This window comes from Gorilla gorilla, chromosome 2 (genome assembly GCF_029281585.2).
Source record: "Gorilla gorilla gorilla isolate KB3781 chromosome 2, NHGRI_mGorGor1-v2.1_pri, whole genome shotgun sequence".
NCBI lineage: Eukaryota > Metazoa > Chordata > Mammalia > Primates > Hominidae > Gorilla > Gorilla gorilla.
In genome coordinates, this window is record NC_086017.1 from 166,256,916 (window position 1) to 166,270,740 (window position 13,825).

General features: G+C 40.1%; 1 protein-coding gene across 7 annotated transcripts in view; it reads left to right on the plus strand.

Annotated features, from left to right (window-relative positions):
• Nucleotides 1-631: 631 nt before the first annotated feature.
• Nucleotides 632-13,825, plus strand: part of MME (membrane metalloendopeptidase) — a 97,314-nt gene continuing 84,120 nt past the window's right edge. The window contains exons 1-5 of one of the 7 annotated variants that reach the window (XM_063704314.1): nucleotides 1,726-2,181; nucleotides 2,683-2,977; nucleotides 3,741-3,787; nucleotides 5,886-6,055; nucleotides 6,764-6,799. In XM_063704314.1, the coding sequence (XP_063560384.1) occupies nucleotides 5,896-6,055; nucleotides 6,764-6,799 (196 nt within the window). In that variant the 5' untranslated portion in view covers nucleotides 1,726-2,181; nucleotides 2,683-2,977; nucleotides 3,741-3,787; nucleotides 5,886-5,895. Of the gene's footprint in view, nucleotides 2,182-2,682; nucleotides 2,978-3,740; nucleotides 3,788-5,885; nucleotides 6,056-6,763; nucleotides 6,800-13,825 lie in introns of all 7 variants that reach the window. The other 6 variants (XM_055380995.2, XM_031009501.3, XM_031009498.3 and 3 more) reach the window with 6 other exon arrangements.

Genomic DNA, 13,825 nt, shown 5'->3' on the forward strand with positions numbered 1-13,825 from the left:
TTGTGGGAATGAAAACACCAATATTTCGGGATTGTTCTGAGGACTAAATAGTGTCTGTAAGATGCACAGAGAAAGCGTAAATAGACGTGAATAGCACTTGTTAGGTCTACACACTCCATTTTTCCTCTATATTAATCGAATTATTTAAAGATTGGTTAGCTTTTTGGGGAAATGTCTCTCCATTGTATTCCACTTATTAGGATGAACTACCTTTTCTCCTTGCTTTTCAGCTTTCTCTGCTATGAAAAAGATGGAAAATTTTTTAGCACAAGGGGACTCTTCTCAAGCAGTAAATCATTTTGATATTAAAAACAGATCATTGCAAACCCAGTTTTATTTCAATATGAATTCCGCAATGGAGTGTGAATATGTGTGTGTATGTGTGTGTGTGTGTGTGTGTGTGTAATTACATGTGATTCAAAAGAGGAAAAGGATCAGTATTAAAGGTACTTGTACACTGGAAGCAAAAAAAAAAAAAAGGAAGTTTAGTTCTTCTGAGCTCCTTGGCAATTATAGCTGCTAAAGGTAGCTTTTACAAAGAAACTGCCTTTGTGCCAAAAGTATTTATTTCCTTGTTTGTATTTACCCATTTGAGGAGGAATCGCTGTGTCTTGAGTGAAAGGGGTACGCTGCTTGCTTGCATTAAACTGTGAGGGTCCAGGCGCATTACGGCTGATTTCAGTAGGTAGAGCAGACACACTTTAGTTTATTTTTCTCTTTCTCACTCCCCACCCTCAACCTCCGATGTACACACGTTTTAAGATTCCCTGAAGTCAGGAGGTGGGAGCGGAGAGTTTCAGTTCAGATCTTGACATCAGAGTACTCCGACCAAGAAAAAGAAAGGAAAGAAAGAGGGAAGCGGGGTGGAGAAAGCAGGAGCAAGGAAGGAAAGAAGGAAACGGGGAGGGAGAGTAAGAAAAAAGAAAACGAAGGAGGGAGGGAGAGAGGACATTTAAATGAAGAAGGAAGGAAGCTTGGATTCAGGCAGGAAAGGGAGCGAGAAAGACAGCGAAAGAAGAGCGTGAGAAGAGGCAAGCATTACAGTCGCCGGTCCACAGGGGAGAGATGGAGCCCTCATCAGGACTAGAGAATCCCGAAGAGCCCGTGTATTGTTTTCTTGAAAGCCCCGAAGCTAAGCAATTCTAAAAATGTTTAGCAAAGCCCTTTTGGGAATGGTGAGATGGGGGGTGGGGAGGATGGGACATTTTCATTGCCACCGCCCGCCCCCCGTCTCCCCGGCCCCCTCACATGAAGTGACTGGATTTGGGAGACCTAGCGGAAACCTTCAGGTCACCCAGGGTACTGCTCCTCTCGCTGGTCCTGCAGCGGCGAGGCGGGGTGGGGGGTGGGGGGGGGGCCGTGAGAGCGCCGAGACGCGCGGGGCGCGGAGATGTGCAAGTGGCGAAGCTTGACCGAGCGCAGGCTGGAGCAGCCGCCCAACTCCTGGCGCGGGATCTGCTGAGGGGTCACGGTGAGTCTCTGTGGGTGCGGGTCGGAGGGATGCCCAGGTGCCTCGTCGCCCCACGGACCGGGCGGAGGCGGGTCCGGAACCTCCCCCAAGTCCGGCCTCAGCCTGGAGCCCGCGCGCCTTGGGCGGATGCACCGACTGAGAGGCGCTCGGCGGGGCTCTCAGCCCGCCACTGCCACCCGGCCCCGTGCGCTCATTGGTCGGGATGTGTCGGCTCAGCAGCCTCCAACTTCTCCCGAATCCCACTGGTGAGTCCCAGGAGAGCGAGCTAAGGGAGAAAGGTCCAAAGGGCGCGAGCGCCCAGGGCGCTGGGAGCCCGTGGGACGGGCACGGGGAGGGCAGAGCCAGCCGAGGGGAGCGGCTGCCGGGAGGTGCGCTGAGCAGGGTCCGCAGCTAAGGTCCAGCGCGATCCGAGCGCCCAGGACCCTGCGGCCGTGGAGGAGGCGTGCCCTGGGAAGGAGCCGCTACTGGGACCTGAAGAGTGAGGGGAGGGAGAGGGGCCCAGAGGGTGACCTGGAGGAGGGCTCTGGAAGTCACGTCAGGTTGGCTCTTCAGGTTCATTTCCATAGTTCCCTGCGGCCTCTGCCTTGGGGAGTTATGTTTTGTTACCGAGATCCGCGCTACCAGATTGCACCGGGGCTGATTTGGGGGCTGGGAATTTGCCATTCTGCTGTACAGACACTGATTTTTTTTTCTTCTTTTTAAAAAGCAAGGTTTGTTTTCATTTTGGTTTCTGTCGGATTTTCTCATTTGTAACTCAGTTTTCTATTTTTACTTTTCTTAGCCGGAAGATCTTTTCATTATCCCACCTCTTCATCTTGCTTTTAACCTGATTTCCTATTATATAATTAATGCTTAAATCTCACAAGGGTTGGTCGGTGCGGGGCTGGTGTGTCCTTTTGTAGATGAAAGTTTAAGACCTCTTAACTGGTTTCAGTCTATTTGTCTGGTTTCAAAATAAGGGTAATTGCAACCAAATATCCCTCTTTAGCTTCTTGATCAAGTCGATTCCTCCCCCATATATGATTCAAATGGCAATTTTATTAAACTGAAAACTAGTACCTGACTTGCAGCGTCAGCATTTGGAAAGTGCTTGTCGGCAAATCGACTGTATGAAGGCGTGTAGCTTCATTCCCTGCCATTTTTGTGGGTTCTAGCACTTTAAAAAATTGTCTGGTAATTTCTTGGACTTAACGCTGTGTCTTTGGTTGTAGAGCAGCACTAACCAGGGGAGTAATATGGTTGGCACTTCGTGTCCAGAACTCCGTATTTCAGGCTGGGAAACACCTGATTAATGTCTGGGAAACAAGAAGATGATTTATCCTGAGTACCTCTGTCCTCAGCTTCTGCAGACACAGTCTAAATATGGAAACTGTTTCTCCTTCTTCCTGTGCCTCAGTTTCCATAAAACAAACTGTAATTGCATAGCACAGCTTCAGGAACCTGCAGATATAAGTTAATGTTACAATGTGCTGTGAAGATGAAAACTGCTTAGCTAAGTCTAAGTCTGTAAGTCAATGAGATTTCCTTTTTAACAAATCAGTTATCCAGGTTTCCTGCTTTGACTGTCTGATATAGTAATGCTTATGCTCAACTGGTGTAAGAATTGCTGCTTTACATTGCTTTGAAATTAAGCTTACACTTAAAATAGTAATTTATTCTGTTGGTAATATTGTCGAGCTGAAGTTTTCAGGTTCTTGTTATCTTAGACCTCCTAATTCTCTATTCTCGTCTGTGGCAGTGTCCACTTTTCCGTTTAAACTTTTTATTTAACACATCTTCAGTTGAACTGAAATATTTTAAGAATACAGGTATGTTTTTGCGTACCCTGCTTTATATGGGACTATAAGCGTCAACTTGGTATTTTTTTTTTTTTTTTGTATTCTTTTGTTTACTTGTTCCCCTTACTCTTCTCTATGGGATTGGGTGTGGTTAAGTTGGATATTCAGGTATTTGGGGTTTAGTCATATGTTCCACAGTGAGATTCCAGATACTGTTCCCTGATGTCTTAAAGAAAAATTGTGAACCTTCCAGAATTAACTGGAAATGAACGACAAAGTTAATTAGGAGATTAAACTTGCATCATTTCTGCTTTTGCTCAATGCTTTTGAAAAAAGGCTACTAAGAGCAAAAGACTTCCTTTAAGAATTTACAGAGCATTTACAAGAGGGGGAGATGGAGGAAGACTTTGCAGGTGATTCAAAGATTATATTGTTTTGATGCAGCTTCTGTCACTGTCTTCATTTCTCTGTAACTGTTTCTGCAAACTTAGGTGCTGACCCATTAAGAGCTCAGCTGCTTCAGTACCCAGCCTCAAGGGTAAGGAGGAGAAGCCAAGGGAAAGTAACTTACAGGGAGAAAGAAATGCTTATCCACTAGCTTTACCACACCACAAGGCATGGAGTTTCCACAGAGCACCTGTAATTTAACCCTGAGGCTGCCCTGGTTCACCCCTTCGCTTTACTTTACAGGGACACTGACTGTCATTTCTAAGGAAGAACTAAGAAAAAAAAAAAGTCATTTTGTACCAGTAAAACATTTCTCTACATTGTCTTCTGAAATATGCAGGGGGAACAATATTCAGGAAAGGGAAATACTTTAGCAAATGTGCTTAACATTCAGGTGTTCTTTAGGACAGTCATGAAACGTGGGGAGACTGGGAGAATTATTATTGTTTACCTCTCTGTAAAGTGTCCAGAGTATTATTAAATTTGTTCCCCTCTTTCCTTTGCCCAACCAATACACTATTAAAATAGGACTACAATCAATGCAATTCCATATCATAACCCCAGGGGTGGTGAGACTAAGCCAGCATGCCTTACATAACCATTAAGTAAGACATTTTAACATTCAGGTACATTACATTCCACTTTTATTTAGCAGACACGGTTTTCATTGTCTAATAAAATATTTTTATTTGATAGTCTGTCCTTGCTTATAGCCTCATGTAATCAAGGGGACAGCATGTTTAAGACTTTGTATCCAGAACTTTAAGGTCTAGCTGTGGTTCGCTTATTAATAATTCACTGGGAAGGTTAATTTCTAGTTTTCTGCTGGGTCTCCCAGACCATACTTCAAATGTAGAATATGTTTCTTCTTTCTCCTATGCCTCAGTTTCCACAAAACACACCCTTAGAGAATTGTGTGTGTTCAACAAAGATCTTTAACTATAAGAGCATTTCTGAGCTGCCACTTCATCCTGGGACCAAATTCTAAGAGCAATTTGTATTGAGCTATAAACAGCTAATCTGCTAGTTTAAGATGTTCTTTTATACAGTCATGCAGAAAAATGGAAATTGTGTGTTCTAATCCTTGGAGACTGACTGATAAAGTGTCACTAGGCCCCTGATGAAATTTAATATTTAGGCTTATATCCCCTTAATTTTCCCCCTAAATTTCTACAGTAAGCTTTTACTGCATGATGATACAGCTTTATTTTGAACAGTGACCAAATGTGTTCTTTACAAAGAATATTGACGAGTTGTGTAGTCTTGAACACGTTGCCTGACTTCTCTGTGCCCCAGTTTCTTAATTCTTTTTTCTATTCTGTGGCAGTGTCCACTTTTTGGTTTAAAGTTTTTAACACATCTCCAGTTGAGGTGAAATATTTTAGGAATACAGGTATGTTTTTGCATACCCTGCTTTATACAGGACTACAAGTATCAACTTGGTAACTTTTTGTACTATTTTGTTTACTTGTCCCCCTTACCCCCCCCCCCCCTTAAATGGGATTGGGTGTGGTTAGGTTGGATATTCAGGTATCTTTTGGTACAGTGAGTGACCATTTTCAGAATGTTGTCTAACCAGTTTATAGATAGTGGTATCAGTAGTAGTAGTAATTTTGAACTGTAAAAATAAAGGTTGTTTTTATGACTAAAATAAACTACTTCATGTCTTCATTCCTTTTGCTGTTTATCTATATTAATATTTCAAATTATTGCTTAGTCAAAACCTCAAGGTATTAGTCATTGGTTTTTGAGCTTATAAAGGAAGCCACTGGAGCAAGATATAAAATTAACCTTTGATGTTAGTCCAGAGTTCAAAAGGGTGAGTTTAAAACTTTCTTAATGATGGTACAGCAATTATTTGCTTATAAACTGCTGAATTAATCCTACTTGAGTATTTAACCAAGTCTTACTGTCTAATTTTGCTGAGATTTTCAGTGATATACCAAAGCAAAACAAAACAAAACAAAACAACAGCAACAAAAAACAAAAGGTTGTGACTGAGACCTGTCAAATTCATTTGGCTCTATATACTTTGCATTCAGCAACAAAATTTTGACTTCTCAACAGCAAAAATGTATTTCTATTTTAAAATAACTGAGCCTTTTACTTTTATCCAGCCACATTAAGCATTTGGACATTTTCTTTTTTATTTATTTATTTTTCATTATTAGTATTTTCATTTTTTGCAGATTTTAGGTGATGGGCAAATCAGAAAGTCAGATGGATATAACTGATATCAACACTCCAAAGCCAAAGAAGAAACAGCGATGGACCCCGCTGGAGATCAGCCTCTCGGTCCTTGTCCTGCTCCTCACCATCATAGCTGTGACAATGATCGCACTCTATGCAACCTACGATGGTGAGTTACTCCCACACCTGTGCATCCATAAGTGCAAAAGAGAAGGAAATCTTCCTCCATGCTTTTACCATCTATCCAATGAATGTGTTAAGGATAGAGGCACTTAAAGACTGACAAAGAGATTCATTTATAAAATGTAACATCAGTATGTCAAAATAATTAACTTTGAAGTACGGTGCCTTTTATGTTTGAGCTAAGTTATTAATTGTAAGTATATTTAGTGCGCTCATGCTTACTTATGAGGAATCTAAAGTATGGTTTTATTTGATTAAAATATACACAATTTTATGGCCAGCTTTAGTAATAGTCATTATTAGTCAACTTTTGTTGTGTCATTGAAATTCTAAAGGGCTTCACAGGAATTTAACAAATTTAATTTGAGTCTTGGAAGTTTTTTACAAGGATGAAAAAAGATTGATTGTTTAATGGTTAAAAAAATGATTACCAAGCAAAAACAACTGATTATTTCAATTTAATAGGCCTGGGGCTTAGTTGGTAGCCCCATAATCAAAATTTTAAATTTAGATTTTACCTATTTTATTTTATTATATTTTTTCTAACCACTGACAATGATATATAATGTTCGGTTTTTAGTTCTTGCTTTAAGAAATTGCTTATTTAATTGGCAGTTTTTAAAAGAACAATAGAAAAATAGAAATTTTAAAATGTGTGTTGCCAATATTTATGTATATTCTCTCCTTTTTCTAGATGGTATTTGCAAGTCATCAGACTGCATAAAATCAGGTAAGAAATGGTTTTTACATGTAATAGTTATACAACTGATGTATAATATTTAAAATTAAATGCTAATCTTAATTTGCTTTGTTTACACTGTTATTCATTGTAGATCAATTATTTATGTGTCTGGCTGTATAATCAATGGAAATAAAAATATATTTAAGTAGTAGATTAATTAACTTGTTTACTCTGAAAAATATATTACTATTTTCAGCCCTGGGCTGTATAGCAGGGCAATAGAAAACTATATCGCTATTTGTATGGAGCTTGCCATGTAATTGAAGAAAGAAAATGAACACATATGAAATGGTAAGTTTCGTATCATTGTGTTAAATGTCTCAATGCACCTCACTACGTGGGTGAGAAGAAGGGAGTGAGATGTAGGCATGTAAATCTAGGTGGAGGAGTTAAAATCTGGGAAGAAATTTCATTTTATTTATTTTTTTTATTTTTTATTTTTTGAGACAGAGTCTCGCTCTGTCGCCCAAGCTGGAGTGCAGTGGCATGATCTCAGCTCACTGCAATCTCCGCCTCCCGGGTTCTAGCAATTCTCCTGCCTCAGCCTCCCAAGTAGCTGGGACTACAGGTACCCACCACCACGCCTGGCTAATTTTGTATTTTTGGTAGAGACGGGGTTTCACCATATTGGTCAGGCTGGTTTCGAACTCCTGCCCTCAGGTGATCTGCCCCCCTCAGCCTCACAAAGTGCTGGGATTACAGGCGTGAGCCACTGCACCCAGCCTTAAATTTGGGAAGAACCTTGAAGCAGGGCTAGAATTTAGATGTGGCGGTGCAGAAGAGGGAATTCCAAACACAACAGAAATAAACTATGTTATTGAGAAGTAGTAAAAGTTATTGAGAAAAAGTAAAAAGCGCTTGTTAGAAGGGCACATTATGGAGAACCTTGAAATCCATGTTTAGCCTTGATATTGTAATACAGGAGAAACAGATATTTTTGAACAGAGGAGTGATCAGGCCAAAGGTGACAGATGATTCTGCGAATGTGGGGTTGACTGGATTGAGTGAAAAGGAGGGCAGGCAGGTGGGGGCTGCTTCTGTACTCCAAGTGTAAGCTAAAGAGGTTGGCCTGTGGTGAGAGAAGAGTACTATTGAGATAATGGGGAGGGAGAATTGGGTGACTCAGTAGAACTGACTTGCTAAATAAAATGAATGAATTGAGAATGATGCCAAGTTTTAAAACCCAAGGGACTAAAGAGAATGGAGGCAGCCCACACAGAAATAGAGAGGTTATGAGGTGGATGTGGATGTGTTTGGTCTAAGATGAGAATAGACAGCAGGAAGGTAGAGATGAGGTTTAAGAAGCTGGAATTTGGATTTGGGATCTGTCAGTTTAGGAGTGATAGTGGAAGCCTTGGAAGTATTTGAGTTCTCAAAAGAAGAGAAGAGGTTCAAGGGCTAAACTTAAGAAGAGGTTCAAGGGCTAAACAACATCAATGATTAGAAGAGAAGAAAAATAAGTCAGAGCAGAAAACAGAGAAGTGTATGAAGCTATATAAATCCCATCAATTGGAGTGTGGTGAAAATGGGAGTATTTCTTCTTTCTTCAAGAAAAAGGAAGGTGGTAGCTGAGGGCAGCACCTGGGATATGAACACAATATTTGTGTCCTTTAACAAGAGATTCTAAACCTCCTTTCTAACATCTATGTGTCTTATAAGAAATAAATAAACTGCTCCAAATAATTTTAACCATTTTCTGCTGGATATTTTTAATTTTATTTTTAATTTTATTTATTTATTTATTTATTTATTTATTTATTTATTTATTTATTTATTTATTTATTTGAGGCAGGATCTTGCTCTGTCACCCAGGCTGGAGTGCAGTGTTGTGATCACAGCTTACTGCAGCCTTGATCTCCTGGGCTCAAGGCATCCTCCTGCCTGAGCCTCCTGAGTAGCTGGGACTATAGGCACCTGCCACCATTCCCGGCTAGGTTGTAGGTTTTTTGTTGTTTTTTTTTTTTTTTTTGTAGAGACAGGGTCTCACTATGTTGCCCAAGCTTGGTCTTGAACTCCTGAGATCAAGCAGTCCTCCTACTTGTCTTCCCAAAGTGCTGGGATTACAGGCATGAGCCACTACACCCAGTCTTGGATATTCTTTACTTGGATTTTTGTTATTCACTGAACTTTGCAAAAAAATGATGGGAAAATATCTGGCAATTCTAGGTTATAGTCTAACGTCCTGAATCTGTGCCCTTTGCTTTTTTTTTTTTTTTTTGTATTGTTTTTTGATGGGTTTTTTTGCTCTAGGTCACAAGAGCAATGACTAGACACCCTGAGATGTGATGTGGGGAGCGTGAGGGAGACTTGATTTAGATGTTAGCCATTTGCTGCTCGACATAGTAAGTTTTTCTCAAAAACGAAGTTTCTTTATTCCCCAGGGAAATGGCTGCACAGGTACCTTGGCTGGGGGATCTCCGTGGTCATGTGCAAAAGTCAGCGTGTGCCCAAGTTGTCAAAGTTAACGTTTACTTCCTCCCCAGATCCTCCTATGCTTCCTCTCTCTACCAGCTACCTATTATATGCTCAGGCTGTCCTGTTTCGGAAAACTTCCACTTACATATTGACTACTAAGGGTTAATTCCTCTATCTTTAATACACTTGACATGTCTCTTTGGTATCTTAATCTATAGATTCCCTCTTCTCTCACTATTTTTCCTTTTTCTCTTCTTTTCCTTGAATTTTATTTTCGAAGAAACTGGATTTTTTGACTAGGTAGGCGTATTTCTATAAACGACAAGTGATTTTGCCTCAGAGATCTAGGCAGGTTTTTCCTCCCAAGGAGCAATGTGACATTCAGAATCTGGAATCTTAAATGTGACTTAACGTTTAGAGATATGATTTTTAAATAGTGTTTGGCAAGTCTCAACTCACTAAAATGTATTTAACCTGTATCCTTTAATTGTAGCTTAGAAATCAAACCAAATGTAAAACACCTTGCAGGATGTATCTTGGCAGAGAAATGTATACAATAGAAATAACTTCAGTGGTAAACAAGGTTGCTGTATAGCTGTATATTTTTCTTCATTCTGCTCTGTTGGTTCACAAGCCATTAGAATACTTGTTCACATTGGTAGTTACTATTCTTCCTAGGAGAATAAATAAGATGACACACACCCTCATGGATACACTCTGCATACTCATAAACACACACACTCGTGCACACACACACACACACACACACACACACAGTCTTCTGCTGGTTAGGAAATCTTTTCTGCCACAGAAAAATACAACTATTTCTTTTAGAAGTTGTTGCAAATTAGGAAAACCCTAGAGGAAATCTTGGACAAAAGCAAGTATTAAAGAAGAGTGGCCAGAGTAGAGTAGATGGAAAGAAAAAGAAATGTGAAAAGAGAAGGCTGGGCACGGTGGCTCATGCCTGTAATCCCAACACTTTGGGAGACTGAGGGGGGCAGATCACCTGAGGTCGAGAGTTCAGGACCAGCCTGACCAACATGGAGAAACCCCATCTCTACTAAAAATACAAAATTAGCCGGATGTGGTGGCGCATGCCTGTAATTCCAGCTACTCAGGAGGCTGAGGCAGGAGAATTGCTTGAACCCGGGAGGCGGAGGTTGCAGCGAGCTGAGATTGCGCCATTGCACTACAGCCTGGGCAACAAGAGTGAAACTCCATCTCAAAAAAGAAAAAGAAAAGAAAGAAATATGAAAAGAGAGATGTTGAAAAAATATAAAATATCTTACCGGCAAGTCTATAGGTCACTTTAAGAGAGTGGGTGGGTTCAAACCTGAGCTCAGAAATTCTTGAGAATGGGAAAAGCAAGTATTGACACTCAGGGTGCTTACATTATGTGAAAGATGGCCCCAACTTGAACCTTTCTTCCAGTGGAAGGGAATGTCATAGCAAATGTACTTATCTGTGATTCTTTGAAGTCAAGGAATAGAGAAGTCAAGCCATACCAAGACAGAAGTAAAATATTGCAGAAGGCTGTTTCAAATCTGTTTGGTGTTACATATTTTAAATCTGAGCATCTAGGATTTAAATATTTATGATGTACATAAAATGATGTTTATGTATACTTTAAATTAACTTGCCTATATGTGTAATGCATCAGTATGAAAGATTACACCAGACCTAAAGTAAAACAAATACTACTTAAGAAATAACAACTTAAGGCAGGGATCAAAATGCTTCAAAGTATTATTCATCACTTATTTACCCTATAAGGTCATCAAAAACTTAGAGTTATAAAACTTGTATGTGATTTTGCAGGCTTTTCCAGGTAAGTCTGAATCCTGAAACTGATTTCCATTGCATTGTAACCTTCCTAACTTAGATTTCAAGGAATCTTGTGCTTTAAATCAGGGTTTCTCAACTCAATCACTGTTGATATTTTTGTGCTAGATAATTCTTTGTTGTGGGTGCTATTCTGTGTATTATAGGATATTTAGCAGCATCCCTGGCCTCTACCAACTAGATGTCCAGTAGCAGTCCTCTCCTAGTTGTGACAACCAAAAAATGTCTCTAGCCATTACTAAATGTCCCCTGCAGGCAGCACGGTCACTTATGACTAGGTACCACTGGTTTAAATGGTCTCAAGATGTTATCAATGCTTCCCTCTTAACAGTAGGCAGGATAATGGCCTCTCAAAGATATTCACACCCAATTCCCAGAGCCTCTGAATATGTTGCATTATATGGCAACATGCCTGTAATCCCAGCACTTTGGGAGGCCAAGGCAGGTGGATCACTTGAGGTCGGGAGTTGAAGACCAGCCTGGCCTACATGGTGAAACCCCATCTCTACTAAAAATACAAAAATCCAGGCATGGTAGCACGCGCCTATAATCCCAGAGGGAGGAGAATTGCTTGAACCCAGGAGGCAGAGGTTGAAGCGAGCCAAGATTGCACGACTGCACTCCAGCCTGGAAGACAGCGCAAGACTCTATCTCCAAAAAAAAGAAAAAGACAACAGAGAATTGAGGGGTCTGCAGAAGCGTATGTTAGAAGTGTGGTCCTAAATTATCCAGAGGCCAGAGAAGCCAAGCTAAGACGTGATCAATACAGTTTACAAGAGAAAGTGGGACCACCTCCACTTGTATAGTCATGCAGGTTGTACACTGCATATTTGTCGATGGCAGCCTTGACAGACAGGCTTGTGGAACATCAAGACCTGGATGAAACACCTCTCAGAACTGTCCACTCCTTTTATTTTAATTCTGCACATACCAAGAAAACTTTTGATGATTACTTAATTATTAATACAAGGAGAGGTGGCATTCTGTTACTTAAAAGATATTTTCAGCATGGTGAGATAATGCACAGCAGTCCCCTTCTTATCCTCTGAGGATCCCCCAAGACCTCAGTGGATGTCTGACACTGGACTGAACCCTATATATGCTATATTTTTTCTGTATACATACCTATGATAAAGTTTAATTTATAAATTAGTCATAGAGATTAATAACAATAATTAATAAAAAATAAAACGATTATAACATTATTCCAGCATCACTATTCTTATGGTTTGGGGCCATTATTAAGTAAAATAGGGTTAGTTGAACACAAACACCATCATCCTGCAACAGTTGATATGATGATAATGGAGAAGGCTCCTTTGTGACTTTCATCACGCTACTCAGAATGGTGCGTGATTTAAGACATATGAGTTGTCTGATTCTGGAATTTTCTATTTAATATATTGGACTGTAGTTGACCATGGGTAACAAACCATGGAAAGTGAAACCGCAGATATGGGGGAGACTACTCTACGCACATACTGATTTAATCAGATTCATGTGCTTTGAGCTATGACCCTTGAACTGAAATGAAGCTTGCAAATGTCTGCAAGGGCCAGATCATGGTGATGCCCTAGGTGATGTATCTTGGCAACAGCTAGCCTTCTCCTGGCTGTCACAAGGCATCTCTGCCTTCTTGCCTGTTAACACCTTGAAACCTCCATGAAGAAAAACAGCACAATTAGGTAAATACAGGAAGGACTGATGGCTAACTCATGGGGGCTACTGGCCCTGTAGCAGCCTTTTAGTGTAGGAAATGAGGCTATTTCATTATGTAGTTAAGTTTGGAAAAAATCCTTCATGGAATAAGAAAGCAGCAGACATCTTAGTAGGAAGACCACTGAAGCACACCTTTGTTAATTTAAATGTGGCATGTGGCAATTTGCTTTGTGTGGCTTCCCTGGCACAATTCTCATGAAAATTGTGTAGGGATATTACCTTACATTTATCCAGTCAAAATTAGCATCTGTCAATCAAATCCTTTCCAAGAAAGGGAATCAGTTATATCATAAATACACAAATATATAACATGTGTTTTTTACCCTCCAGGGAAACTTTAAGCAAGTAGTACACCATCATTTTTTAATGAATGGTCAAGAAATTGAAAACATACATAAGTTGAATTAAGCAGTTAAAGGGAAAGAAAATTAGCAATGCCTGGTAAGCTAAGTGGTACTCCAAAGGTTTATTTTATAGCTACAGAAATTATCTACATGTAGAGGGGGTGGATATAAACTAGCTTAGACTAGGGTGAGAATCCTGGTTTGACATTTAACATTTTAGAATAAGAGATATAGAAAGATTCTTCTGTAGTTGAAGGATCCTATTTTGTCCTACTCATAAGCAAATCCATGGGGTAGCAAGGTGCTTTCTGGTAAGCCTTTGATATGATATGAAGCTCAAGTTGATAAAACAGATTAATTGGAGAAAATTGAAAAATACGCAATTTAAAAAACCATAAGGAGAATGTTGCACAAGCTTTTGAATCCTGTAAATTTTCATTCTTTAAGACCATTCAGAAAAGGAGATTTTGTCGGGGGCCAGTGGTGGCTTGTTTTGATCCTATTTCTGAACCAACTGAAAACTAGAATACGTTCTTTCTGTTCAAAGCATCCCAGATGGGCCACATATTAGTCAGGCCTTCTCCAGAGAACAGAACCAATGGTATATGTATATAAAGTCTCAGTATCCAAAGGCCCAAGAACCTGGAGTTCTGATGTCTAAGAACAGGAGAAGGTGGATGTCCCAGTTCGA